We start from the raw sequence: 27,403 nt of genomic DNA, 5'->3' as shown, positions 1-27,403 counted from the left end.
ATCTACCTCCCCAGAGTACGGTTACATTTTAGGACACGACCTGAGGTAGAGAGACTGGGCAGAGTGCCATGGTCTGAAGGAGAGAGGAGGACACTAGGTTGAACCTTATCACAACTAAATGCGGTTTTATACTACTCATTCACACTATATGCTTGACTCTGCATTTGTTTTAAATGTTTTCGTTTCTGGGTGAGGAGAGAGGATAAGTGAGTCAATTGAAAGCTTGGGATGGTTAGGTGGCCATGATATGAGTGCCAGATGAGAATATCAAAAGGATTTGAGCAGACAAATTTCAAACTGCAGCTCTAAATAGTAATTTGCAGGATAAGTAAGACCACATGACACCTTCTTGTAAGAGCTAACCGCTTGTTTCATTAAGAATAATCATAAACAGCCATCATAATATATTTTCCACAGTAAAGTACAGCTTGAGCCTATATTTGACATTGAAGTCTATCAAATGTGTATGAATACATTAGTCACCTGGCACATAAAGCTTCGAAGAAGTCAAATCCAGGTCAACTTAGCCTCGGTTTGATTCTTTATGGAAATGTCATTCCTCCTGATGTGAGTAGAGCCCATCAACCATTTGAGGAGAGGGAGAAAAACATCAAGTGGAGTGAGGCTGTAGCTAATGGAGGATGGAAAGGAGAAGTGACTGCAGCTTGATGTGCCATTAAGAGTCCTGGTGACCATAAAGAAAAATAATCACATTTGATAGCCTACATAATTACCAAATATAGAATGATCATCTATGATTGTGTGGATTGAACGATGCATGTATTCTTAATGTAAGGCTGAACCCATGACTCAAGTGACCATTTTAAGGGCTTTTTTCAGGTAGCATAATCCCCGTCATATAAGACTATACAATCTATTTATCTCCAAATGTCGTGTTTATGTTACCATTGTGTTATATTTGACAAAATACAACTACTTTGAAAATGCTCTGTGAAAAAAAAACATTGATCCATACTGCTCTAGTATTAACAGGCAATCAGGGACACAAACCATGTGAAATAATTCTGAATGATCACTTGACTAGCAACTATCAAACGGCAACTCTAGGATGTTGAAAGCATTCCCATTTCATACAATCATCATTCCTTTTAACTGCGCTTTCTAAACAGAAATGATTGCCTTTGAAATGGCATTGTTTAAGAGACCATTTGAAACAATATCTTCCACACACAGCATGAAATTAGCTAATCAGAATCGGAGACTCGCAAACGCTTTGGGTATAAAAAAGGGTCACTTGAATATAACTTTGGATGTGATGTGGATGCGGAAATTAATGAAGATACCCCATTCAAAGTGAAAATGCACTCATGCCTGTTCTCTCTCTCTCTCTCTCTCTCTCTCTCTCTGGTTCAGATAGTATACATTTTTTCTCCGTGAGTGTGTGGTTTTATAAAAATAAAAAAATCTTCCACTTTTATGCAATTAGGCAAAAAAAAAGCTTTGAAATGACATCTGTTCCCCTCTGCCTTTGATGTAAAAGCTGAATAAATTGGAGTAGAGCTAATGAAATGACAAACTGAAAAGCAAAATAATCTCCAGGAAAAATCATTTGTACTTATAAATGGCAAAGCACAGCAACCCGTCAGAGAGAGAAAAAAAATGAAATTCTCTCATTGCACCATTTTCTCTCTGTATACAGTATGATAGTTGGCTACACTAGACAGAGAAGAAACAAAACGTCAATGGAACATCGACTCAGATGGAATAGAATACTGAGGAAATGGAACATCGACTCAGATGGAATAGAATACTGAGGAAATGGAACATCGACTCAGATGGAATAGAATACTGAGGAAATGGAACATCGACTCAGATGGAATAGAATACTGAGGAAATGGAACATCGACTCAGATGGAATAGAATACTGAGGAAATGGAACATCGACTCAGATGGAATAGAATATTGAGGAAATGGAACATCGAATAGAATACTGAGAAATGGAATAGAATACTGAGGAAATGGAACATCGACTCAGATGGAATAGAATACTGAGGAAATGGAACATCGAATGGAACATGGAACATCGACTCAGATGGAATAGAATACTGAGGAAATGGAACATCGACTCAGATGGAATAGAATACTGAGGAAATGGAACATCGACTCAGATGGAATAGAATACTGAGGAAATGGAACATCGACTCAGATGGAATAGAATACTGAGGAAATGGAACATCGACTCAGATGGAATAGAATACTGAGGAAATGGAACATCGACTCAGATGGAATAGAATACTGAGGAAATGGAACATCGACTCAGATGGAATAGAATACTGAGGAAATGGAACATCGACTCAGATGGAATAGAATACTGAGGAAATGGAACATCGACTCAGATGGAATAGAATACTGAGGAAATGGAACAGATGAGTATCATTTGTAAAGCTGGGTAGCCTATACGTTCAAGTGTCAATGCCGTTGTACAGTAAAAGCAGCTTACTGATGGCATAAAAGCCAGATGGTCGTTCAAATGAACTGAACCTGCCGTTATAATATGTGCAGTCTTGTTCACAGATCAAAATAGAAATGGCCACTCCCCAACCACTACACCACACAGTCACAGACTGCTGATTGCACTATACTATAAACATATAACAAAATTGTATATACATGGTAAATAGATTTTCAGTTCGTAAGTCTGGGCCTGGATTTGAAAGTGTCAGCTCTAGGCCCATACAATCAGCATTGCAGTTGTCAGAAATGTGGAGAGGAAGAGAGGGGAAGAGGATGATGGGGAAGGGGGGAGGGGTTGCTGTAATTCTGCATGGACAGCACTGTGCAGAGAAGATGAGATTAGATTTGACAGCCTGATACCTGCGTCACTGTCAAAACTGGAGAGAGGGGGGAGGGAGAGAGAGAGGGAGTGGTTGTTTAATCAGAGGACCCAGCACATACGTATATTTACACATCAAATGAAAAGCAAAATGGAACCCAGAAAGGGTAAGGTTATCTCTAAAACGTCTCCCAAGGGCTGTGTATCGATTTCAAATGGGTGAGAATGTGTACAGTGCCTTCAGGAAGTACATATTCATACCCCTGACTTATTCCACATATTTGTTGTGTTAGTCTGATTTCAAAATTGATAAAAAAGCATTGTATTTCTCACACAATACCCAACAATGTACATTTATTGAAAATGAAATACATAAATATCTAATTTCAATAAGTATTCACACCTCTGAGTCAATACTTTGTAGAAGAACCTTTGGCAGCGATTACAGCTGTGAGTCTTTCCGGGTAAGTCTCTAAGTGATTTCCACACCTGGATTTTGCAACTTTTACACATGAATCTTTTCAAAATTCTTCAAGCTCTGTCCAATTGGTTGTTGATCATTGCCATAGGTCTTGCCATAGATTCCAAGTAAATTTATGTCACAACTGTAACTCGGCCACTCAGGAACATTCACTGTCTTCTTGGTAATCAAGTCCAGCGTAAATTTAGCCTTGTGTTTTAGGTTATTATCCTGCTGAAAGGTGAATTCATCTCCCAGTGTCTGGTGGAAAGCAGACTGAACCAGCTTTTCCTCTAGACTTTTGCCTGTGCTTAGCTCCTTTACAATTATTTTTTATCCTGAAAAACTCCCTGGGCCTTAACAATTACAAGCACACCCATAACATGATGCAGCCACCACTATGCTTGAAAATATGGAGAGTGGTACTCAGTAATGTGTTGTATTGGATTTGCCCCAAACCTAACATGTTGTATTCAGGACAAAATGTTCATTGCTTTGCCACATTTTTTTTAGTATTACTTTAGTGCCTTGTTGCAAACAGGATGCATGTTTTGCAATATGTTATCACTGTGTCAACTAGTTTATTATTGTGGAGAAACTACAATATTGTTGAACCATCCTCAGTTTTCTACTATCACAGCCATTAAATTCTGTCACTGTTTTAAAGTAAAATCAAATCAAATGTTATTTGTCACATGTGCCGAATACAACAGGTACAGTGGAATGCTTACTTACAAGCCCTTAACCAACAATGCAGTTATAAGAAAATACTTTAAAAAAAGTAAGAGATAAGAAAAAATAATAATTAAAGAACAGCAGTAAATAAAAATATATACAGGGGGTACCGGTTCAAAGTCAATGTGTCAAGGTAATTGAGGTACCGCCTGGTATAGAGGTCCTGGATGGCAGGAAGCTTGGCCCCAGTGATGTACTGGGCCGTACACACTACCCTCTGTAGTGCCTTGCGGTCGGGGGCCGAGCAGTTGCCATACCAGGCAGTGATGCAACCTGTCAGGACAGGATGGTGTGGAAGAACTTGACTGGCCTGCACAGGGCCCTGACCTAAACCCCATCGAACACCTTTGGGATGAATAGGAACGCCGACTGCAAGCCAGGCTTAATCTTTCAACATCAGTGCCCGACCTCACTAATGCTCTTGTGGCTGAATGTAAGCAAGTCCCCGCAGCAATGTTCCAACATCTAGTGGAAAGCCTTCCCAGAAGAGTGGAGGCTCTTGTAGCAGCAAAGGGTGGACCAAATCCATATTTTTGCCCATGATTTTGGAATGAGCTCATCGACGAGCAGGTGTCCACATACTTTTGGTCATGTAATGCAGATGTGGAAGGGGGGGCTTCAATGTATTTCGTAAGAAGATACTTTCGAGAGCTGTATTTTTGTATTTGTATTTTTAAAATACCTTTCTACATCATTTTTTAATGTGGTTCACCATTGTGTGGCCCCCTTTCATCCGGCATTGGTATCAGAATTCTGATGGCACTATGGTGTGATAAGAGCGTCTGCTAAATGAACTAAACCTAAATGTGTAAGTAAGAATAGGCAATTACAAAGCATGCTGAGTATTATTCTAATGAGCTCAGCCCCGAAACAAGGTTTTGTCTAGAAGGGATACAGCTTTTGTCAAAATCAAATTTTTGTAGCAGGTTTAAGAGAACTAGGTCACGCTGTACGTTATCTAGACATGACCCTGAAACGAGGACAATAATAATACTTGTGCTTTGCAGTTAATTCTGGTATGTTCATTTTCACATATACATTTACTGTACATTTGGGTAATTTAGCAGACACTCTTATCCAGAGTGACTTACCGTCAGTGCATTCAACTATGGCAGGTAAACAACAACATATCACAGCCATAACAAGTAAAACATTTCTGTAACCATTACTGAGAATGTTGTTGTTGTTCGGGCCGGCTACTTGCAAATGCATTTCTGTATTTTAAAATACAAAATACATGTATTTTGATTAAATACATTTCAAAATACAAGTATTGTGTATTTATTTTGATACATTGATCTAGTTTGCCATTTTATTTTCAAATGTTTGCCCATCCCTGGTTATTGTACCCCCTTAGCTCCCTGGAAAATGGACTCTTCCAACAACTGACTTTTATAAGGAGTGCTTAATGCAGCTGTTGTCTATAAGCCTTTGCAGGTTTAGAAAATGCAAAGTGGGCATGGCTTGAACTGTGGTGACTGGTTATTGGTTTTTCCTGGTTATAGATTGGCAGAGTTTTTCCTAGTCAAGTCACATGGTCATAGCCCTACCTATACCAACAAGAGACTGACGTTTATGCTTTAACTATATACCACACACATCTGGAAACTCATGTCATACTGTTCCTCTGTAAGTAAGTCTGACTGAACGTCATGACCCTGAGTATATCCAGGCATATGTGCAGAGAACCACACTAATCAAAAGGAAATACTGTTCAGACCAAACAATTATGAAGAGGAAGTGAAAATGTATGTGGCACATGATATTTAAGACATGATTATATTGGTTGGAAATTCATATTATAGCCCAGGCTCTTTGGCTCAGGAAATTGCAACCAAGGCAGGCATTCGGCAACGGAAAACCTCAGAACTCTTGATGATTTATGGAAAAGATATTGACATCGTATTCCCTCAAACATACAGCATACAGACAAAACTTGCACACCAGACATGACATCTACCAATAACCTCCATTTAAAAGGATAACAGATTAGGTTGATATGAACTAAACCTGCTAAATGGCATATATATATATACACATGGTTGGGTACATTACTTTCTAAATGTTACCTGTCCCAAATTGTAAACAGTAACAGCACTTTTGATTACTCAAACTCAGAAATGTAATTGGATTACTTTCAGTTAGTTTTGGATTACTTTCCCCTCAAGAGGCATTAGAAGACAAAAAGGATCCATCAAATGCATTTGGTGTGTAACAGACTCAGGTGGAACAAACTTAAACTTCCGCCTTTTTTTCAATGCTGAATTGAATGTCATTGAGAACACAGAAAGGTAACACAATGTATTTTTTTTTCCACATACATAATTTCTGAATCTAAAAGTAATCTAAGGAGAAATCCTCTAGTTTAACAAAAAATATATATATTTGTAATCTGATTACAATATTTTTGCTGGTATTACATGTAACCAAGGATGGAAATGAAGATGGCCCGCTAGCCTGAGGCTAGAACTTTTCTAGTAAAACATTTTCTCAACTAGCCTGATGGCTAGTGCCCAAAATCCTTAAATTCCATTCCTGCATGTAACTGATTACATTGCAACCAAGGCAGGCATCTCGCAATGTAAAACCTCAGAATTCTTGATGATTTCTGGAAAAGATACTGACATTGTTTTTTACATTTAATCAGTTACTCCCAAACCCTGTATATATAATTATATTATGTACAATGGCACTACTGTCAACCCTAAAGGAGACATTTTTAAAAGCCTTTGCCCAGCGGTGGACCTAAAAACAAATTGCTGAGCCCTCGTATTTGATAATGTGGTGAAAACAGTCCTAAGTGAAAACTAATTACATTAACACTTTGCTAACGAGCTGTTGGAGAGGCCCCTGGAGGTCGGCTCTTCATAAAGAGTGGCAAAGCATCTGCCACGCACTTCCTGACTCTGCTCACGTTCTAATTGGCCCCAGTGGGTTTCTGTACACAACCGTGTTATTTAGAGGTGGGGGAATTAAATGCTCATTTTCAAACCAGGTAGGCCTACAGTGGATCTGGAAAGTATTCAGACCCATTGACTTTTTCCTTATTTTGTTACGTTACAGCCTTATTCTAAAATGGATTTAATTACCTTTTTCCCCTCATCAATCTACACACAATACCCCATAATGACGAAGTGAAAATAGTTTTTTATAAATGTTAGCAAATATATTAAAAATTAAAAACAGAAATAACTTATTTACATTAGTATTCAGACCCTTTGCTATGAGACTCGAAATTGAACTCAGGTGCATCCTGTTTCCATGAATCATCCTTGAGATGTTTCTACAACTTGATTGGAGTCCAGATGTGGTAAATTCAATTAATTGGACATGATTTGGAAAGGCACACACCTGTCTTCAGGGATGTTTTTCAGCGGCAGGGACTGGGAGACTAGAAAAGATGAACGGAGCAAAGTACAGAGAGATCCTTCCAACAGGACAACGACCCTAAGCACACAGCCAAGACAACGCAGGAGTGGCTTCGGGACAAGTCTCTGAATGTCCTTGAGTGGCCCAGCCAGAGCCCGGACCTGAACCCGATCAAACATCTCTGGAGAGACCTGAAAACAGCATTGAGTCCCAAAAAGTTTTAAAAAACCTGAGTCGATTTGGATGATATTTTCTTTGTTTTCTATCTGACATGGCACTCTGAATGGGGCTTTGCAGACCGAGAAGCAATACAAGAAGATAAAACTATTACTCAAACATGAACTATTACTCAAACGCTGCTGGGTTATTTCCATGGCAATAGCCCGATGGAAAAATGTGGACCCTTTAATGGCCATTTGCTATGTTTCTCTGTAAACATCAGACTAGCAGGAGAGATGGCCGGCAACAGAATGTCAAGCAACAGAGGCATCACAGGGCCACAACCTATTGATATCAATCAAACTTTCATTTTCTATTGGAAAAAGAAAGGAAAAACACTCCAAAGCAATATTCTGCTGCATATTGACATGGCATATCTGCCTTAACACTTTAAAGGCACAATATGTAATTTCACCAGCCTGCCCCTGCCCCTGCCACTTTGTTTGGCAAATAGAGGAGTGGGGTAAGGTAACTACTCTTACAGTACCACTGTAACTACCCTTCAATTCAAATGTAGCTACTCTTAACTACACTCCATGAGATCAACATGAAGCTATGCATTGTGGTGTCAAGACTTAAATTACATTAAAAACATAAATAAACAATGTCGTACTACAACTAAACATTTCAGGTTATGACAGGGTGGGCCAGCTGTACTAAGCCAGTGTTTCCCCTGGGATATTTTTCATCAGCGGTGGCAAAGTTAGCGGGGGGAGTAGGGTGGTTATCCAACCAATTTTATTTATGCCCTACTCTTGGCCGCAGAGACAATATGTTGTTATTTTAAAGCAAATTGCCTGCAATTCTACACAATTTGCCATGGCTTAGGTCGTGCTCTTATGCTATCTCAGTGACTCAAAATATTATAACAAAATCAATGGTGGCCCCATGCCATGCCATTTTTTAAATTAATATAGGGGAAACACTGACTAAACTCATAATGCATTTAAAAGGTTAGATGTGTATAAGTTCATAAAGGGATGCATATTTTTTAGTGAACCATACGTTCTGATAACAATGCAAACGATGAGGTCTCCCGGTATCCCTAATCAACTTGGCTTGGCTTATGTCTGTATAGGAGCTAACTGCTTGCCTCTACCTGCTGCTGTAGAAAGCCTAGCTGACTTGAGCTGCTGGCGTACCCATTAATTCTAGTCAGGGGTTATTTTCCAACTTCTTTCCGCTCCTGCGAAGAGCATAAGTGAGCTTAGTCAAAACTATAATCTCCTCCATGTGCACACCTTATGCAACATGCTCTGCCAGTACGACTCATTCCTCTTTCTCCTCTGCACCCCTCAATGAGATGGTACAGAGATGGTGTGTAAACATAACAAATGACTAATTGTCAGGATGGGGAGGGCTGTTGTTAGCGCAACAGGCTTTGTTTGGCTGCTGACGTGCACTGTCTCATACAAAAAAGACTAGATGGAAAATGTGTGTCAAATTCACTTGTAGCACAGCACCACTTATTTGGATCCCCTTCAAACACAATTTAAAGAAAGGGAAAAGGAAGACAAGAAAATGAGCAACGCTCCGGGTTCAAGGCCTATCATTCTCTATAAACTTCACTTATGCTTTGAAATAACATTCAATCAATTCCACAACAGAAATAACAGTCAAGTAAATTGTGTAGGCCCTATTGTGTTCACGCCCCAAAGGACGACACGCGAGACAATGTAAATGAAGAAATGGTCATGCACTGAATGTGTTATGAAGTCGTCGTTATGAAGCCCTTTCAAATAAAGTGTTACTGGTTGTACAGTAGTCCTACAGTATGTATGCTACACCCTCTCTTGCTTGTAGGCCTACAGCAGCTGTGTTGAGCGAGCGCTACTGCTGGCGAAAGCAGGTAGTAAGCCCTAATCCTGCGAACAGACTGTCTAACCCTAACCACAGTCGCTCCCTGGGTGAGAGTGATGGTTTCCCCGTGCGCGGGGCCGCGGCTGCTATTGTAGAATCACAGAGCGTTTAATTTAAACAAATGACTATAATAATGGCTTGTTGTGTGCTGGGCTTAATTAGCATTTCAAAGGAAATGGCAAGCCCCTTTTAAGTGGGCTTTGTGTCCCACTGTCTATGTGTACTGTAAGCAGGTTCCCCTCTTCAGACTAGCAACATGTTCAGTCTGTGTAGTCTGTCAGTGCCCTTTCTACTCACTCTCTGGGGTGCGTATCAATTTGGTAAATCGCTTCCCTCCCTCTGCTCTTACTCGCTGGATACTGGTGTTATAATTGTACTAGGTTTATGTTAGTTATACTAAATAGTGAGTATGCTTCTCCCTTTTGTGCTTCTTCTCTCCATGATAAAATCTTACCTTAGAGTACTTTACTGTACTGGAACTAATATGTACTGCAACATGACAATGTATAACTATTTTCATCAGGATAAAAAGTGCTTCTCCAAATTCAATTGTTTACTCAATTATAACATACCCATAATCTCAGAAAGTCAGCTCATGCAATGTTACAAAAACTCTACGACCGCGCTGTTTTAAATATTCATTCGTCTTAACAGTCGCCTAAGGTTATTTGAATTAGCAGCATGAATATTCACGGCTGCAATGAATGCTCATTTGTTTTTGAATTTTAATCCTTCAACACGCTTCTTCATTTCTTTACTCTCATCCACGCACAAGCATCCAAAAGCAAAGCTTCACTTCTATTAAACACTGAATCATAGTGACTATTATTGAGTTCCTGTGAAAGCAAAACAAGATGTCATATATGTTCCAGTTGAAGGCAACAGTGCAGGCAGGTCATATTAGATGCAACAGTGCAGGCAGGTCATATTAGATGCAACAGTGCAGGCAGGTCATATTAGATGCAACAGTGCAGGCAGGTCATATTAGATGCAACAGTGCAGGCAGGTCATATTAGATGCAACAGTGCAGGCAGGTCATATTAGATGCAACCGTGCAGGCAGGTCATATTAGATGCAACAGTGCAGGCAGGTCATATTAGATGCAACAGTGCAGGCAGGTCATATTAGATGCAACAGTGCAGGCAGGTCATATTAGATGCAACAGTGCAGGCAGGTCATATTAGATGCAACAGTGCAGGCAGGTCATATTAGATGCAACAGTGCAGTCAGGTCATATTAGATGCAACAGTGCAGGCAGGTCATATTAGATGCAACAGTGCAGGCAGGTCATATTAGATGCAACAGTGCAGGCAGGTCATATTAGATGCAACAGTGCAGGCAGGTCATATTAGATGCAACAGTGCAGGCAGGTCATATTAGATGCAACGGTGCAGGCAGGTCATATTAGATGCAACAGTGCAGGCAGGTCATATTAGATGCAACAGTGCAGTCAGGTCATATTAGATGTGTCTCAGGCCTGCTCAGACTGTCTGGAATGGGACTTCATTGCTAACTTCACTTCAAAAACAGCAGAAATCGTCCATTTTTAGCCCCACATGTAATCATTATTATTCATCCCGAGGTTATGCTGTTTGAATATGACCATTCGTGTTTCTAAGATCAGATACTGATTTGTACAATATGTGACTGGCTCATTCTGACCTTGTTCAACATTTGATTCGCCTTCCATGTACTATGATTCTGTCAATAACTGCAGCCATCGATACACTTTTTGTGTTGCTGCTTTTAAAATGGTTGTGTTGTTTTTCCTCGCTGTCTATGCCCCGGTCTATGTCCTAAAGGCCAAGTGATGCAATACACATTTCCTTTAACAGATTAAATTAAGCTAACATTCAGTGAGTCTGACTAAAATGTATGCCGAAAACACACACAAACAGCCACAGACAGTTTCAAAACTAACACTTTGTGTAGATCTAAAACGGGTTATAAAGAACATCTAGAAGTACCAGTAAAACACCCCACATGATTAAAGTGATAGTTCATCCAAATGTAAGAATTGTTTATTGGTCCCTTACCCTGAACGGAGTCTATGGACAAGGAGACAGTATTCCATACTTGGGAATGCCATTTAAAACATGTGACATTGAGTACATTGACTTCCATTTAAACACATTTTCTAATAAGGATGAACTATCCCTTCAGTGTGTTATTATTGGGTAGCAGCATAGTCAACTATATTTTATATTGATAAAGCAAGTATGGCCTTCAACAGTCTGAAAATAACATTGGCTTTGCATCACAACAGTAATGCCAACTAGACACTATTCATAGTCTAACAATAACCCAAATGTAAAGTATTTAGACAACAGAGATTCCTGAATACGGGCAGCCTGTGGTCTAATGACAGATGCCCCATGCCAAAAATAGTTACGTAGCTCCACATGTTTTACTAGATTGAACAAATCCCCTAATTCGAATAATGTGAGTTCTACATTAACTTGCAGATTATACTGAGCTTTTGTGGCGGTGGGCAGTTCGCCAAACCACCCTCATTATGCTTGTAAGGAGACGTCGGCTGGCGTTCAGTTTTAATATTTAAACGTCCCAGCGTCCCCCTTGGCACTGTGCCTGTCCCCATCCTCGACACATTGCCGCCTGCCGGAGAATGCCCTCCTCTTCTTCTTGCAAACATAAACCAGACAATCCAGGCTCGGGATCTGGTGGCCAGTCAAACATGACGCCCCCCACAGTAGCACACTGAGGAGAAAGCAACGTTGACAGTGATAGGGATTCTCCATGCAGGCATAATGAGATCTCCATCAAGCTCAGAAATTAAGTATTGTTCAATGTCCCATTCAAACGTTGTGTTCGTCTTCCCTTAGACAACAGAGTTTTTTGGGCAGGGGGGATCAGAACGTTTCTTGAACATCACACTTGGGTAAACACCTTACATCCTCCTATAACACTATCCAGCTAGCAAATACCTATCGGACCACTGATGGCTATGAGGCAGTACACCACAGTAAGCTGATATTGGACCCATGTCAGCGACCCACTCTATAAGTAGTGTCGGCTACTGCCGTCTGACCACTGGAAAGCACATCAGCCAAATGAGTAGTGGGCCGCTGACTTCACCGATAACAAGCCACCGTAAACTTCTAATTAAGGATAACATATCCGAACCATTCCAGCATGTTTTGGAAACTTATTTTGCTAGCTGTTTAAACGTGTGGTATGCCATTATTGTAATTAGCACCAAAGGCAGAGTTTGTTGTCAGCTACTACATACAAATGCATTGTAGAAAGGCAGGCTGAGATTCAAAGTCTCAGATGAAACATACAGTAGCTTGACGAAAATAGGAATTTCATTTAACTATCATAAAAAATACTACTTTCATATCCAAGTCAAAAGCTACATATCGTATCAACATTTAGTTGCTTCAGCCCATTCCCCCCCCCTCCATCTCCTGCAGATCATCCTGTGAATTAGCAGCTAATTATTTAGCCTTCTCAGCAGTCAGAATGAACTGAGAGGGAGGAGCCTGTCAAAGATGAGATTAATTCATAGGAATAAAATGTGAGGTTTCTAAATGAGTGGAAGGGTATTATCATGTGCTCCACCAGTGACCAGAGATTTGGGATATTTGTGCCACTGCTCTCAGTAATAAAACAAATCAATTTGAGACATCTATGACAAGAAATGAACAAGTGGGCTTATATGACTATGTCTATTTCTAAAATGATGTTGATGCTCATGGTCAGATCAACTGCTGACAATACTGTAATGCCTTAAATCTGGGATGTTAAACTCATTCCACGGGTTCAGTTTTTTTTGTGTCTGTGTTTTTTTTTTCCTCCTTTCAATTATGCCCTAGACAACCAGGCGAGGGGAGTTCCTCACTAATTAGTGACCTTAATTCACCAATTAAGTACAAGGGAGGAGCGAAAACCCGCAGACCCTGGGCCCTCCGTGGAATGAGTATGACACATGTACCTTTAAAGGGATAGTTCAGCAAACGTACATATTTAAAAAATAGTGGCTAGTTTAACAAAAGCAAAAGGATTGCAGTCACTCCTTGTCCTAAAGACTGCTTTCAAGGTAAGACAACACATATTAAGAGTATGTCATCTCCCTGAACCATCTCTTTAAAACTGTTTGCGATGTGAGACCATGAGGTGCATGGAGAATCCTAAAGCAGAGAGAAGTTTCCTGAGCTTTAGCCTTAGGCTAAATGTTGTACTCAAACCAGCAACATCATCCCCAGAGATGAGCAATGTCTATTGCTCCAGCTGAGCTTGTAGTTCTGTATTTGTAAAGGAGTTTACATACCCTGAAGGATAGTTATCATTGCTGATATGAACTGTATGCTTGAGGCATTGCTGTTGAATCAACTCATTTTCTTTTCGGTTACAGTACAGCTACAATGAAAGAAAACACTTGACACTGAATTATAATGTTTCAATTTAATAATAATAATGATCAGCATATGCCTTCATCGAATACTAAGGAAACCTTTATGTTTTGCATTACCCCACGTTGCAAAAACCGCACTTTCTGCCTTTTTCGAAAAGGTATGTTCCTAAAACACAAATACCGTGCTGTGGCTATGACAAAAATATGAATTTCATCTGTCAATTATGCCTTTATTGGCATGAAATTAAGGTTCATTGACATCATAGGAAAAACGTCAAATGAAACATCCTCATCTTCAATTCCTTTAAGATATTTCATGCTATACGTTTCCATGCCTCTGCCTGAGAAATAAGCTCCTCTTGTCCCCAGAGATAATAAATGAATTACATTTTTTTCCTTATCGGTTATCTTTTTTTCCCAGAGTAAGCTATTACTTGCTCAGGTTGCTAGGCAACAGGACATATTAATAGTCACTATTATTAGCCAGGCTCCAGTAGAGTAGTACTAAAATGAGGAAGTGGAAAACATGAATGTGTTACATAAATCTTTGGACTGTTCACGGTGTGTGCAAGTCTCTGTTTGTGCAGTGATTTATGGCGATGACGATTCATTTATGAGAAAAGGGGGTGTGAAATAAGAAAATGGAACATTACCCTGAAGGACTACTTGAAAATAAATTATAGCAAAGGTGAAACAAAAGCTGTTAATAAACCAGGACTCTCTTTCTCAAAGAAATGTTATTGGCCTAATACACCAAGTAGAAAAGGGAGCAGCTTTCTCCCATACGTAAATGTCTATGTTTGTGCGCGTAGGCACATACGCATGGCATGCACATGAACACGCACCCGTGCATGCCTCATTCCAATTGTGTCAATTAATGCGGCCTTTGCTATGACAAATAGTAGCCCGAGCATTTTCTGACCACTGGCAAATGTATAACTAAAGAAATAAACACAAAAAAACCACAATACGTAGCCTACTATATATCACTATACCACCCATATTCAGCTCACTGGTATGTTCAACACAGTGACTTAAGCCCAGTCTGCCACACACATAAAATGTACAACATATGCACTTTGATTCCAAAATCGCATAAGACCTGATTAACCAAGGATAAATGCCACGGATGCTCACATTAAACCATGAATATTTAAAACCCAAAAGTTATATTTGTGTCAGATGAAAGTATATAAAACTGAATTATTCACACGCAGGTCCTCCATAATTAATCTCGTTCGATTTCGTGATTAAAAAACTTGAATGTGTACGCCAGGGGTGTTTGCATGTTCTGTGTGAACCATGTTTAACACGTGAAATAGACGCTTACTGGCGTTGGAATGGAGGTCCTCGGCATCCTTATGAAGGAGAAAAGTAGCTGACAAAGGAGAACCCTTTCTCCTCCAAGACCCCCTTTTTCCGCCTTGTCTATTAGAGAGTGAATGAAAATGTGCACCGCACAGCTCGTTGCTCTCTTTCTGTGTTCACTTTGAGCGAATCAAATCTTTTCGAGTTTGACGATTTGAATAGACGTGAAGGAGTCTGTCGCAAAGGTCTGGGAGTTAAAAAGCATCATGTGTAAAGCAAAATTGTTGCATGTGTCTGCTGGGGTCTCTGTAAGCTTTTGTTCCACACTCTGTAATAGGCCTGTTAGACGGCTGCTAATTGAAACGAGCGTGTTTCCTTGTTCTAAAACCAGAACATGTACCTTATGAAGCCACACTGAAAATATGTGGCAATTAACAAAACATTTAATTGAATCCTACTCTGCATTGGCAAACAAATACTGGTTATACCTTCATACCAACCCTAACAACAGTCCAACAACGACAGAACAACCAATTTAATTATCATACATGCTCATAAACAAGTCGTGCAATGCATTATAACTGCATCCTAATGTGTTATACCTGCAGGCTTTAAGAAAAGTGTTAGCAAACGTTCCATGACGATATACATGAACCGACCTGCAGCTCTGGATGAGTGAGGAGGAAAAAGAGGAAGAGACAGAAGAGGAGAAAGACTGTAACTGGTGAATCTTACCGAGTGCATGTTATGCCCCGAGAGAAGATGGCTATCTTGGCTCAGCATGTTGGACATCATGAGGGCTGCGGGCAGCTCCGGGTAGGAGTAGGGGTTGAGCAGGCCGTTGTGGGGCAGCGAGTGAAAGGTGTAGCCTGACTCGGGGTCCATAAGGTGCAGCAGAGAAGGATCAGCGTGGTTGGGGGGCGTAATGGGGGGGATCTCGTAGTCTTCATCCCCTCCTCCTCCACTGTTGCTTCCTCGGCCCTGACTGGAATAGTTCTGAGAGGGGAGACAAGGTGATGGGATTAGTTTTAAAGTTCAAGGTTCACATTTTCAGTTTATTTTCCATTTGTGATGAACACATTGGAAACCTTGCTAACTCGAGTTCTTATGGTAAAAGGAGTGATATTTTTTTAATTTTAGAAGGCAAGTCAGTTAAGAACAAATTCTTATTTTCAATTACGGCCTAGGAACAGTGGGTTAACTGCCTGTTCAGGGGCAAAACGACAGAATGGTACCTTGTCAGCTCGGGGGTTTGAACTTGCAACCTTCCAGTTACAAGTCCACCGCTCTAACCACTAGGCTACCCTGCCACCCCATATGGTGAGGCTGTAGAGCATAGGAGTTGAGATAATGAAATAAAAAATAACAGCAAATGCCATCGTTCATGATGCCACAAATTACAGTCATCTATTAGGAGATTAAACTACCATGAATTCACCTGAAACCACAACTGCACATGCTTCTCTACGTAGGAAGACATGAATATACAAATCCTACTTTAATAACCAATACTAATGTGCTCACTCAGCTTTTGAAATCAATCCTAGAGCATGTTATAATGCAGAATGATGTAAAGCTCTCTCTGACTAGGGGGCCTCAGTGTCAGTCCAGAAAGCAGGAGCATGTACAAACAAAGAAATCTGTTTGTGATGATGAAAATAATTTACTTCAATGTCTTTTGAAGATTAATGGCTTATTAATCAAGAAGCCAAACAAATCTTTACTCGTGGAGCACTGGCAACAAACACCAGGGTTGCGGTCAATTACTTTAACTATTTGAATTAAAAATCCTCACATTGACTAACATTTCTCTATGTTCTGATTAATAATGGGATTTCAATCAAATTCCTGAACTGAATTTGGTGGAGATGGAGTTAACTAAATCCCCCTGACAGTCTTGACGTCATGAGTTGTATCTAAGGTGACTAAATACCTCTTCTCCCCCTCTATCAGAACAAGGTGAAAAACGTTCTCATGATTCTGCATATGCAAATCAGGTGGTAGAGGAGGAAGCCTCACTGTGGTATCTTCAAGGGCCATCTTGACATAATATTATGCTGAGAAATATGGTTTTGCACTCTCAAAAGCACACTGAGGGTATTCACCAGGGAATGAAAAGCAATTTTGTCAGAGGCAATCTGATGCTGACTCCCTTTATAATGACTGGGGAAAATTAATCATCACAAATGGTATTCCAGTGTCAGCCATTCAAGAGCTTTTTAATAGAATTTTTATGATTCATGTCTCGGGGTACACATCAAGAAGTCCGTTCTGCAACATTTCAGAAATCAATTCAATATCATCTTCGTGTAGGCCGTCACCTCGCCTGCCAGAGCAGCCATTTATCTTGCAAACAAATACTTTTAGCAAACAAATGGAAAGAAATACTGAGGAAAATAAAGCATGGTCCAACAGGCTGTGTTGGTGCATGGAACCAAGATAAAAGGCTGTTTTTTTTTCTTGGTGTTTTCATGACATACGGGCTGATAACACAATACTACAATTACTATTGTATTCAACTTCAGTGAGAGCTCGTATTCTCACAAAACAGGTTAATGACAACCCATATTTATTTTCTACTTTGTCCATCGGAATTGCACTTCTCAAAACACTTTCAAGGACAGTGCTACTATAGTTTTGTCTAATGAGCGAGATAAATATTGTATATTATTGTAATATATAAGGATTTCTTGAAAAAAAGGCAAATATGTCCACTTAGCAAGTATTTTAAAGTATGTCATTTGGGAACACCATAATTAGACTACTGCAGAAAGTCCTATGAAAAGGTATTGAAGGGATACTTTATGGGACTCTGTGTGGTTTGTCATAACTTGGCTATACAGTAATATGAGGTAGTTTACTGTGCATTTGAACATGTGCACAACAATGAAAGAACAGCTGTTATTAAGACACACGTTATGACATCAAGTATCAATTAGATACTTGTATCTAGGACACATTTATTGCCTGTTACACTATATATACAAAAGTATGTGGACACTGCTTCTAATTAGTGGAATCGGCTATTTCAGCCACACCCGTAAAATCGAGTAAACAGCAATGCAATCTCCAAAGACAAAGATTGGCAGTAGAATGACCTTACTGAAGAGCTCAGTTACTTTCAACGTGGCACCGTCATAGGATGCCACCTTTCCAACAAGTCAGTTCGTCAAATTCCTGCCCTGCTAGAGCTGCCCCCGGTCAACTGTAAGTGCTGTTATTGTGAAGTGCAAACGTCTCGGAGTAACAACGGCATGTAGAGTGTAAAAATTGTCTGTCCTCGGTTGAAACACTCACTATCGACTTCCAAACTGCCTCTGGAAGCAACGTCAGCACAAACACTGTCATCGGAAGCTTCATGAAATAGGTTTCCATGGCCGAGCAGCCGCACACAAGGCTAAGATCACCATGCACAATGCAAAGAATCGGCTTGAGTGGTGTAAAGCTCACCGTAATTGAATGGAATTTATTTTGAGTAACAGACATATACAACAAAATGTACAACGTAGAACCAGAGGATATCACTTGAAAGTATTCATTAAAATGCTTGTTTTTCCAAAGTGGTCCTCGATGGTGAAAACAATAACACATATAATGACAAAAGGCAAGACAAAATTACAAACAACCATAAATACATTCATTTATATTGACATCCTAAAAAGTGTCACTATTCACTGCACTTCTCCCTAACCTTAAAAATCATCCATATTCATTTCACATTAAAACACTCTGTCCATTGCACATCATACAGGTAGGTCAAATAAATACTCCTGACCAGCAGTAGGGGGCACAAGGGGCAGTGGAGTGGTTTCTCTTACTTAGACAACCTTGTCCAAATGAACATTTTACAAGACATAACACTAGATCTGGTATTGTAACTGTGTTGGTTATCGAGCATATCAATGTGGTTCTTCATAGAACCTAGGGAACGATCATTTAAGATGTCAAACATAATGATTAAGTTTAATTAAGTTGGACTCCAAAGGCAACATGCCCACCTCCCGGATGTCCTGTACCCCTGTGTGGGTCCTAGGGGGGACATTCAGCATATACCTGATAACATTATTTTGCAGGCCCTGCATATAACTTTTTTGATAGCCCACTATACAAAGCACAGCAGGCATAATCAAAATGACACGGGATCAAGGTTGAGACAAGCAGTTTCTTAACTTCGATGTTAAAATATCAATCATTTCAATTTATTCGCTTTGTTAGAAATCATTTTAGCAGCAATCAGGTCTCCAGAAAGGGATTGATCTCGGGACACACCAAAATAAGTTACACTTGTTTTAGGTTCAATCTCCTTGTCTGCATAGTTTACCCTTATCTTGTCAGCCCTAAGCAATCTACGTTTTGTTCCAAACAAAATCACTAAAGTGTTTCCCAAACGTAGCGACAATTTGTTGTCAGTCAACCAATCTCTAACAAAATGCAATTCTTTACTCAGGGTTTCCTTTCTGTAAACTGTATCCATCCCTGATACCAGTATGGCTGAGTCATCAGCATAAAGCACTTTACTGTACTTGGCATATCATTAACGCATATAAGAAATAAGAGAGGCCCTAAAATTGATACCTGCGGTACTGCACAGGATATTTCTTTGGCCTCTGACAGAACATCGCCAACATGACATACTTGTGTTCTGTTGGTCAGATAAGACCCAAACCAATTCACTGCTACACCATTTAGACCCATGCATTTCAGTTTCATCAGGAGAATATCATGGTCCACTGTGTCAAAAGCTTTCTGCAAGTTTAATATGACCATTCCTGTATAGTTCCCCTTCTCACTTTCCTGCTTGTGTGGTCAAAAAGGTGGATAAGGCAAGTATCATTGGAATGAGCATCTTCAAAAGCCAGATTGGACTCTCGAGCAGTGGAAACGCGTTCTCTGGAGTGATGAATCACGCTTCACCATCTGGCAGTTCGACAGACTGATCTGGGTTAGGCGGATGACTGGAGAACGCTACCTGCCCCAATGCATAGTGCCAACTGTAAAGTTTGGTGGAGGAGGAATTTTGGTCTAGGGCTGTTTTTCATGGTTTGGGCTAGGTCCCTGAATTCCAGTGAAGGGAAATCTTAACGCTGCAACATACAATGACATTCTAGACGATTCTGTGCTTCCAACTTTGTGGCAACAGTTTGGGGAAGGCATTTCCCTGTTTCTGCATAACCATGCCCACGTGCACAAAATAAGGTCAATACAGAAATGGTTTGTCGAGATCAGTGTGGAAGAACTTGACTGGCCTGCACAGATCCCTGACCTCAACCCCATCGAACACCTTTGTGATGAATTGGAACGCAGACTGCGAGCCAGGCCCAATCACCCAACATCCGTGCCCGAACTGACTAATGCTCTTGTGGCATTATTTCCCGCAGCAATGTTCCAACATCTAGTGGAAAGCCTTTCCAGAAGAGTGGAGGCTGTTATAGCAGCAAAGGGAGGATCAACACCATATTAATGTCCATGATTTTGGAATGAGTTGTTCAACAAGCAGGTGTCCACATACTTTTGGTAAAGCAGTGTATGTTGCTAAGATGTTACGAAACGCTAGCTTCTTTGCTTGTATGGATTCACCACTTTTTAAATGCTTAAAATGGCTAAAGCTTCCCCTGCATTTCATCCAGCTTTTATCCGAACTACCACAACATGTATTTCAGACAATTCATTCTCCAAGATTAAAGTAAATTGATATAGGATTCATTTTTAGAAGATTTGAATGCTGCAAGAGGCGATTTTACAATCAGCCTTTCCATTCTTTTAACAGCTCTGTTGGATGCCCTTGAGGATAAAAGGTGGGACAAGGACATTACAAGTTTAATATGTTCAAATACAGATAAATAATTCATATATCTACTGTCTTTCAGGACATTGCGGCTGCGGAGAAAACAGAAGGGGGCAAAACTAAATGTAGAATTCAACCTCGCTACCCAACCATCGCCCTCCCATTAAAGGTGAAATGTATTATTTTTTTTGTCGGAGAAAAAAATGCTTGTAAAGCTCTGAGGACACGACACAACTCCTCCTCTCTACAATTCCATTCCACATGTAGGCTGTCCACATATGCGATAATCTAACACCGGTGATTATATGGATTAATATCAATGTTGAATAAAAATATTGGATAAATCCACTAGTATTCCACAGCATATATGACAGTTGGATTAGGATAGGCTACTCAAACACAACACAACATTACATTCTAGGACTAGATCCAGCAGCCAAGAAGAGCCTCTTGAGCAGAGAGAGGACAAAAACGACACTCAGCAACAAGAACGAGTGCGTGTTTCAGAATGATGGGCAAAAAGACAAAGGACAGTGCGTTGGGGCACGTGACCTATCCACCAGGCTTTCAATTGACACAAAATTCCATTGGGTTTTATGCATCAGCAGAACCAGCCCTCTACAATAGATGGCAATGGCAATAAATGGCCCTCGATTGAAAAAGAGCAGAAGATGGATTTCAGAGCCGGCTGACTGACAGCCAGGTAGAACTGGGATAAGTAACCTGAAAAGGGGGCGGTTTTCACCATCCAATCCCGTGCCAGGGTCACAGGTGATGTCCTTCAGAAGCCTTGGGGAGGGGGAGTGCTGTATCTTCCATCCTGCTCCTCTCACTGGCAATTCCCTCAAATGTCACACCAAAATAGATCTAATTTAGTTGGGTAAAAGACCCCTCTCCACACTCCATTACAGCTGTGTGTGGCCTATTTGAGCAGAGCTCGATCTCCACCAAAACCACATCAAAATAAATTATATGTGGAAGACTTTTGACCAGAGTGGAAAAAGAAACACACCATAATAAGCTGACAGTCCCCTGAAATCTGGCACTAGAATTACCCCCAATGTTTTTGTATATGTTTACATCACTTATTTTCTTGATTTCACACCATTTCAGAAGTCACAAGACAGCCATCCTGGGATAACATCAACGTCCTCTGTCGAATACTCGTGTATTTGCCTTTCTCCGGTGGTCGGCTGCGTCATTAGATTCATTTACATTATTGCTTCTTCAAAGGACATTCATCGTAGGACGTGATGGATGTGTTTTCAGAGAGAGTGGTGCAATCAAGTTCACTGCAACGTTACGTCAAAGACGCGGTCCTGATTAAAACATTTATTCAGCTCGACTGCTTCACCGCACAGACGTGGCAACGCGATCGTTGCATTTGTCTCGAGCAGGTGGATCGGAATACAATAAATAAAAAGAATGCGACGTACCACCTTAAACCTAAAATAAGTAACAAAGTAATTTTGTGTGGAAGTCAAACATTTGTTGTACATCGGAGGCAGAGACATTGCCCGCCTCCCCTTGTCTATATTAGGGACACACGCTGTTTAAATGGCCCAAATGTTGATTTAGACAGTCAAAAGCTGTTATTTTTGTGAACATCACTAATGTCGTGATACACTTGGCAAAGTAATAAAGAACGTGAATGATCTTGGGTAGATGTTTCGACAACAGATTATAACTATATATGGACATATTATAAATGTATGAAAAGGCTTATTCTTTCACATTGTTTAAATATTTTTGTATATGTTTTATTATACTTTTATTATGTACTAGATCATATGGGTTGAAAAGTGTTTTCTTTGCTCAGACGGGGTAATAAGTGTATGTATAAAGAAATAAAGCTCTGACAGACTCCTACAATTGTTTGAAACATCCAGAAAGCATGATCTTTGTCAGGGGCCAAAAACAGGGATATTTGTGGTGCACCACATTTCCGTATTTCATCCATTCATTGTGGTTAAAATCACAAGAATAAATAAAAGATGTCAGCCTGTAGTCACTCTTCCCACTAGGGGAATGTGGAAGCCCTGGTAATCACATATGGCACAATAGCCTACCCATAATCCTCATTTATTTTTTATTTCCGTGATGTCATTCTCTTTAAGCCGTGGCAAACGGAGAGGGGGGTGATCCCTCATGTCCTTTCTCTATGCCCTCATTCCAGTCAGGGTAATAAGAGAACATTGTGATTTACTTCCACTGAACCGCGAGGAGTGCATCAGAGAGAATCTACTGCGGCAGGGCCATTCATATAGATTTAACTTTCCACAGTATTATACCAGATGTCTACACGTCTATTGTATTTCAGGCATGACCTTGGTCTCCATATGATGAGAAAGATCACTGGGAGAGGGGGGAGAGAGAGAAAGAGAGAGAGAGAGAGAGAGAGAGAGAGAGAGAGAGAGAGAGAGAGAGAGAGGTGGGGGGGTGGGGGGAGAAAAAAAAAGCTAAAACTATTTAGTCCTCTCTAAATCCCTCCGCAACAGCAATGCTGCATATGGAGTGGAGCTGAAAATAGATCCAAGGTTTCAAGTTCTCATAAAAGAGTGCATGAATCATTCAGTTTACTTCCCCTGCTGATAAGGTGGTTTTAAGATGTTAGCACGATGTACATTTAGATGAGGAGGACGGCGTTCACTAGATCATCCTCATGCACTTTACTCCAGACCTGGATTCAAATACTATTTGAAATATTTCAAATGCACATCTGTCTGGAGTACCAGATCTTTTGCAACTATCCTATTGGTTCCATTGCGCCAGGCAAGCTCAATCAAGCCCAGCTTAAAAGCATTTTTAATGATTTGAAATAGTATTTTTGAAGTCTGCTACAATACTAAAGATATTGGGATAGTCTTGTATCGGTCCTGTTGTCTAGTCCAGTAGAACCTGAAACATAAAGGGAAATCTCAGCTAAAACTGGAAAGCACTCGCAGAGATTGTGGTGACCCTAGGCTCATTTCTTCTTTCATTTCTACTCCTTCAGAAGCTGATGATAATTGGATTTATTGGCTGACATAGGCTGACCTACATAAGACGACCCCAACAAATCCTCTCAGCGTGGGTGTGGGCATCCTATTCCCTCAATGTTGTTTCAATGTTGTCTCAATGTTGAAGGAGCATATTTTTGGGGTGTAACTGCTTTAGAATAACAGTACACAACAGATAGAGCTAGACGATAAGGCTTTCATCTCCACTCTCTCCATTGTTTTATGCATCGCACAAAGTGTTCTAGTTGGGCTCGGGAAAGAGATGTGCGTCACCCTTTCCACATGATTAGTCATCTACTCATGCAACTTTTCACATTACCAGAAAGGAAAGATGATGAGAAGAGACCTGTATATGCACATCCACTGAAGAGGGAAGGGGAATGTGTGTGTGTGCGTGTGTTTGTGTGTGTGTGCACGCGTGCGCGTGCGTGCGTGTGTGTGTGTGTGTGTGTGTGTGTGTGTGTGTGCGTCTGTCTGTTGTGCTCAGACTATAAATGGTACACCATGAGTCACCATTAAGTAACTTTGCTCTCACCTCACCATCACCCACATGTGGTGTATGTGCTACCACCGTGTCTCTGCTCCCTGCGCTGGGAGTCAGTCAGTGGAGATGTGTGTTGGAAACAGCGCAGGGCCAGAGAGGCCAAACAACATCTGCACGGACCCTATGGGCAGCGCACTTGACTGGACGAAGCTGCTGTGTGGTGAGAGGGGAGGGATATTGTGTCTACGTTGAGTGCATTATGTGTGTGTCGGTGAGAGGGGTGAAAGAGCGAGAGAGATTGGAGAGAGAGAGGGGAGAGATGGAGAGAGACAGAGAATAAGAGAAAAAGGGGAGAGAGAAAGACAGAAAATGAGAGAAAGGGGACAGAGAGAGAGAGAGAGAGACAGAGAGAGAGACAGACAGAGAGAGACAGAGAGAGAGAGAGACAGACAGAGAGAGAGAGAGAGAGAGAGAGACAGAGAGAGAGAGAGAGAGAGAGAGAGAGAGAGAGAGAGAGAGAGAGAGAGAGAGAGAGAGAGAGAGAGAGAGAGACAGAGAGAGAGAGAGAGACAGAGAGAGAGAGAGAGAGAGAGAGAGAGAGAGAGAGAGAGAGAGAGAGAGAGAGAGAGAGAGAGAGAGAGAGACAGAGAGAGAGAGAGAGAGACAGAGAGAGAGAGAGACAGAGAGAGAGAGAGAGAGAGAGAGAGAGAGAGAGAGGCAGAGAGAGAGAGGAGCCACTTTATCCAAGTTTCTATTCTAATCTAGACCATCAGCAACAGCTCCCCTGTGGTAGTGACTATATAAGAGCCCCACGTTGTCTTGCATTCTCAACAACAAAAGAAACAAAGGCACAAACACAAACAAGCTAAAACTAGCTGGTTCTTAAAAGACCCTGGGTATCTTTCTACAGCAAGGCAGGTTCGGTACAAAAGTGAAAAACGAGGTAACAGAGAGAAAATAATCTATCATTCTCTATCATTCTTTCTCTCCCTCTACACACCAGATCTGGGTTCCAATTCTATTTGAAATTACACTGAGTGTACAAAACATTAAGAACACCTGCTCTGTCCATGACATACAGTATACTGACCAGGTGAACCCAGGTAAAAGCTATGATCCCTTATTGATGTCAATGTTAAATCCACTTCAATTAGTGTAGATGAAGGGGAGGAGAAAGGTTTAAGAAGGATTTTTGAGAAGACAATTGAGACATGGATTGTGTATGTGTGCCATTCAGAGGGTGAATGGACAAGACAAAACATTTACTTGCCTTTGAACAGAGTATGGTAGTAGGTGCCAGGCGCACCAGTTTGTGTCAAGAACTGCAACGCTTCTGTTTTTTCCCCACTCTTAATTAACAGTTTCCTGTGTGTATCAAGTGGGGTCCACCACCCAAAGGGCATCCAGACAACTTGACACAACTGTGGGAAGCATTGGAGTCAACATGGGCCAGCATCCCTGTGGAACGCTTTCGACACCTTGTAGAGTCCATGACGAATTGAGTCTGTTGTGAGGGCTAATGTTCGGTATACTCAGTGTATTTTGAGTACTGGATATGTGCTTGATTGCGCACGTCTGTCACAAAGGAACCAATAGAAAAGTCTCAAAAGTGTTTTATTTAGCCTCCTTGCACTCCAGGTAGCAAACGCAAAATATTTCAAATCGTTTTTTAAAAACTCAGGCCTGCTCTCCTTACACTGATTATAAATAGAGAGGAAGTTATAAATCCAGTCTGTTAAAATCCTATTGTAAATGAAACTCCAGTGGGACAGGGACTGTAAAAACAGAGAGGAGGGCGACAGCAACGTAAACACACACCGGCTCCAGTCTGTAATCACCCAAACGGATCACCCTCACCGCTCATTCCAGACCAGCCCCAATCAAAGCATTTCCTGTCCCTCCCACTGGCCTGATATCCAATCAGCCTGATTATTTGGGGCACCACTGGATTCTCAATGCACTGGGCAGACACAGGCTAGAGCAAGGTTTCCCAAACTTGGTCCTGGGGACCTCCCTGGGTACACGTTTTCATTTTTGCCCGAGCATTACACAACTGATTCAAATCATCAAAGCTTGACGATGAGTTGGATTTTTGAATCAGATGTGTAGTGCCAAGACCAAAACTAAAATATGAACCCAGGGGGGGCTCCAGCACCAAGTTTGGGAGACACTGGGCTAGAGGAAGGCTCGTATGAGGACAACTACACTACACTACTACACTACCCATGATGCCACAGGTAATATGGCGACCGTGATTGTTGATGTAAATCCACAATATGCACTACATTTATTTTACATGTATGTGTAGCAATTAACATCATTGCACTTGAAGTGTGTGGGTGTGAATAATGTGCATCCAATGATAGATAGGAAGGATCAAATGACAGGTGTGATGCTTTTTCTTGGAACATCTCAATCAGTATCATTGAACGAGCCATTAAAAATCCTGGATTCGAATCAAACGCGGCATACGGACGCGAGTCAATAGGGTGAATTAGTGATATTATGAGTTATACTGGTACAGTATGCAGTAGGAAAACACAGGTAACACTGATCAACAACCATGTCATGTTGATCCACTAAATAGGTCACCCGCAAGAATGTCAACTGGTAAACAAACCAAAAATGACAAAGTCCCTTACATGTACAGTAACAACAAACAAATGAATACCTTTGGGAAAAAGTGACTAGACCTGTTTCCTAGCTTAGAGTCAATGAAAGCTGTTTTTGTTTAGTGGCTTTCTCTTGAAGGGGCCTGAGATACTGTAATCTCCTGTCTCTGCGTTGAAGGGTGCTACTTAGACACAACAAAAAGCCATGGACACAGTCACAAAGGCGACTCTGTACTAGACTCCACATTTTGTCCACAGACGTAGGACACAACATTGATGGGCCATCAAAAGTAACCCACATTAAGGGCAGAACAACTGTTTTGGATCATTCCCCATCCTTTTAAAGTAGGCCATTAGGCATACTATATGTGCTTGAATTTGCCAATGATTCCACCTGAAAAGG

The 27,403-nt window shown here is 40.8% G+C and overlaps 1 protein-coding gene across 2 annotated transcripts in view; it reads right to left on the bottom strand.

The window, feature by feature from the left end:
* LOC118361087 (thymocyte selection-associated high mobility group box protein TOX-like) overlaps nt 1–27,403 on the bottom strand; it is a 127,181-nt gene that overhangs the window by 12,780 nt on the left and 86,998 nt on the right. For both annotated transcript variants that reach the window (XM_035740839.2, XM_035740840.2), the window contains one exon: nt 15,856–16,116. In XM_035740839.2, coding sequence (XP_035596732.1) covers nt 15,856–16,116 — 261 coding nt within the window. The remainder of the gene's footprint in view (nt 1–15,855; nt 16,117–27,403) is intronic.

The sequence above is a fragment of the Oncorhynchus keta genome, chromosome 28, assembly GCF_023373465.1.
Source record: "Oncorhynchus keta strain PuntledgeMale-10-30-2019 chromosome 28, Oket_V2, whole genome shotgun sequence".
Lineage (NCBI taxonomy): Eukaryota > Metazoa > Chordata > Actinopteri > Salmoniformes > Salmonidae > Oncorhynchus > Oncorhynchus keta.
The sequence above is the reverse complement of the archived record's forward strand: the minus strand, read 5'-3'. Positions and strand labels throughout refer to the sequence as shown.